This window comes from Etheostoma spectabile, chromosome 14 (assembly GCF_008692095.1).
Source record: "Etheostoma spectabile isolate EspeVRDwgs_2016 chromosome 14, UIUC_Espe_1.0, whole genome shotgun sequence".
NCBI lineage: Eukaryota > Metazoa > Chordata > Actinopteri > Perciformes > Percidae > Etheostoma > Etheostoma spectabile.
In genome coordinates this window covers 12,817,842-12,821,011 of record NC_045746.1, presented here as the reverse complement: position 1 = coordinate 12,821,011, position 3,170 = coordinate 12,817,842, and the positions used below count along the sequence as shown (strand labels likewise).

The window sequence follows — 3,170 nt, the reverse complement described above, 5'->3', positions numbered from 1 at the left end:
CAGTGGCTAGAGCTGACAGAGGAGGAACACAAACACATATGGACCAAACATATTTCTAAATAAAAATTGTTTTGTGTCGCAGGGTACCTTTAAAGATTAAGCTGCATTATTCTAGATTTTTCTAATTGTCAATATATTATTTGAAGAGCAGGTCACAAATATATAGTTTCTTTTTGTTTGAAAAGGCCATGTAATTTTCCTAAAACAGCTGGGCACTGTAGTTTTTAAAGAATTGTACTCAATAAGAGTAAAAAACACATTAGTTGGGAACTGTTTAGCAAGGGATTACCACACATTTGTTGCTGTGAGTATTTTCAGCATGCGGCAGTGTATGCAACTATGTAAACTATGTTTCTATGTTCATTATAACAAGTAAACATATCACCCATTATTTTTGGTTTTGGTCTTTTAATGGGGTTTGCTGACAATAAAAAAAAAAGAGAATATCACTAATCTTACCTTTTAAATTATGCTTTGCTGTAAATGCCAGAAACTATTTGCTGTTTCTATTAAAAGGGGATTTTTAGGTATTGTAAATCATTTATCTTACTGAGTTTTTCGTAGAAGGTGAGACCCTCAAACATGCGTTGGTACATCAGTGCTTGTTCCGCCGGGCTTTCTGGGATCAGTTTGTTTCCTTCAGACTTAAACTGACTCTGCCATTATGAGAGAAAAGACACACACATTTGATGCAACACTTATGGAGCCAATATTGTAGCATTATTGTATTTGTTAATGTGTGTGGAGAGTTGTGCAACTGGATCTCAATCCATATACATACACAAACACATATCCATGATATTATATTATATAGATATATATATATATATAATATATATCTATTATATACTATATATCATATATATATATATAATATAATATATATACATAAACATATATATATATATATGATATACATATATAAATACATATATATATATTATATATATATATATATAATAGAGTATCACTGGACAAAATTCTGGACTAACTATTTATTATTCTGTTACTTCAATGCGCAACATGTATGCTATCTCTTCACGTTACTCATCTGTATATTTGTGTATCTGTATGTTTTAATATAAAGGTGTGTAAATATGTTGTTTCATATATATACAAATTTGATTCTTTCCATTTGTTACACTTTGTATAGTTTTTCCCTCCTATGTTTACTTAATGTGCATTTGTGTTCAGATGTGTGTAACTTTTTTTATTTGCTCTAACACAGGAATTTCCCCAGTGTGGGATTAATAAAGTCTATCTTTATCTTCATGTGTGCTAAACTCCAGTGGCCAAAAGGGGGCAAACACCCTGCAATTTAAGAAAGCACATGCAAATGGACAAAACACAAGCAAATTAAGAAAACAACTTCATTAATTTGACAAAACGTATGCGTATGCATTTAGCAAACGCGCTGCAAATACACACAACACAACCAAATACACAAACGCACTGCAAATACACACAACACAACCAAATACACAAACGAGCTGCAAATACAGAAACAATGCAAAAAGAAAAGCAGATGCAACAAAAAAAACAACACACACAACGGAAGTCATCCAGGCCTCTAGAGGGAGCGCTAAATCGAACAGCTTGATCTTCGACCCCAAGAGGAGAGAGAGAGAGCGAGCCGGGACACGTTCAATCCCAGAACGGTGTGAGACTGTTCTTTAAAAGTCTACGTGTGAAACCCTGTGCTACTGCAAATATTAAGTCTATATTTGAGATGTGTTTTCTCTCGTTTGGTGGGTGTGTCTCGGCTCAGGTCACAGGTGAGCAGAGATGTGTCTGTAAACTTGTGGTAATAAAACATTTAAAACTGCATCAGCGTTTAACATTGACATTTGTTTAAGCCATTTCACATGAAAAGGTTTAATTTTGTCCGAAAGGTGCATCACTGAAGTGTAGGCCTCCTCAAGTGTAATATTGTGATTATACAACAATGGTTACCAACGAAATAAGTAATAAAATAAGTAATCAATCTGTATTCATATTCTGGAGCAATTTGCTCTTGAAATAATAAGAAAAACAACGGACAGGATTTCTAGTCATTGAGATAGCTTTGTAGATACCGTGGGATTTATCAAACTGAATATATCCCAGCCAAACATATAAACACAAAACTGCTAACTCCATCGTGTTGTAAGTAGGACATCTGCTGAAAATGTATTGATTAGCTGTACTGTTTAGTTCAAAAACATCCAAAACCCCAAAGTACAAAGACATAGCGGACCAGAGGCAAGCTTTTATTTTGAAAAAAAGCTCAGTGACAGCAACAGCCGGGAGAGCATAAGACGGGTGCATATACTATATATTATTAATATATATTATATTAATAATATTAATTTAATATACAGTCTATGGACAGGAGGCATGAGACGGGCGGTTTCCAAGCTGCAGCCATACCAGACTCTAATTAAAAGGCAGAGCGCTCTCTCCCCGTGAGGTCGAAGATCAAGCGGTTCCACTTAGCGCTCCCTCTAGAGCAGGGGTTCCCAAAACTTTCAGCCCGCGACCCCCAAAGTAACGGTGCAAGTCAGGCGCAACTGCGAGACTAGAGCCCGAGTTTAGGAGGAAAGGGAGCGGGGCGCGGTCCGAACCCGGGGTGGGGGGGACGCGTCCAGGAGCATGCCACCACGGCAGACACCAACACGGAGGCAGTGACAGGTTAGGTTATGTTATAAATGTTCAAAGAAATACTTTTAGTGTTATTTGGCATTTACTACCAATTTTTCAGATGTGAATGGAATAATTACGTTTACTACTAGCATGTTATGAGTTGTTGAAGCCACCTGGGCAACTCAGTGTAGGCTATAATTAACACGTTAATTGTACATTTTGGTGTTATTTCGTTTTTCTAAAGATATCCTAACACAGTACCTGCATTAAATTGCAATTAGGTATTTATCTGACAGATTACAGAGTTTGAGTCTTGCGGTTCCAGTACTTTTGGAATCCCGGCAGTTGTAGTGTTAATGTTGGAGACACTACTCGGAAGAAAGAAAATCAAAACAGCTGTTCCCTTTTATTTAGTTGCTTGGTTTTATTTAAATTTATCCACTAGTTTTATCTTGTGTTAAAAATCATGGCTAACATCTATTTCTAATCGTTTTTAAATTTATTTTATTTCTGGAAATCAACTGCGTCGACCCCCCCTCTGGCCTCGC

At 36.2% G+C, this 3,170-nt stretch overlaps 1 protein-coding gene across 1 annotated transcript in view; it reads right to left on the bottom strand.

Annotated features, from left to right (window-relative positions):
* The window catches only part of LOC116702204 (glutathione S-transferase A), a gene marked incomplete in the record, with an annotated part of 9,543 nt that overhangs the window by 3,759 nt on the left and 2,614 nt on the right, over positions 1 to 3,170 (bottom strand). Inside the window, 1 exon segment of the mRNA XM_032536378.1 lies at positions 551 to 656. Coding sequence (XP_032392269.1) covers positions 551 to 656 — 106 coding nt within the window.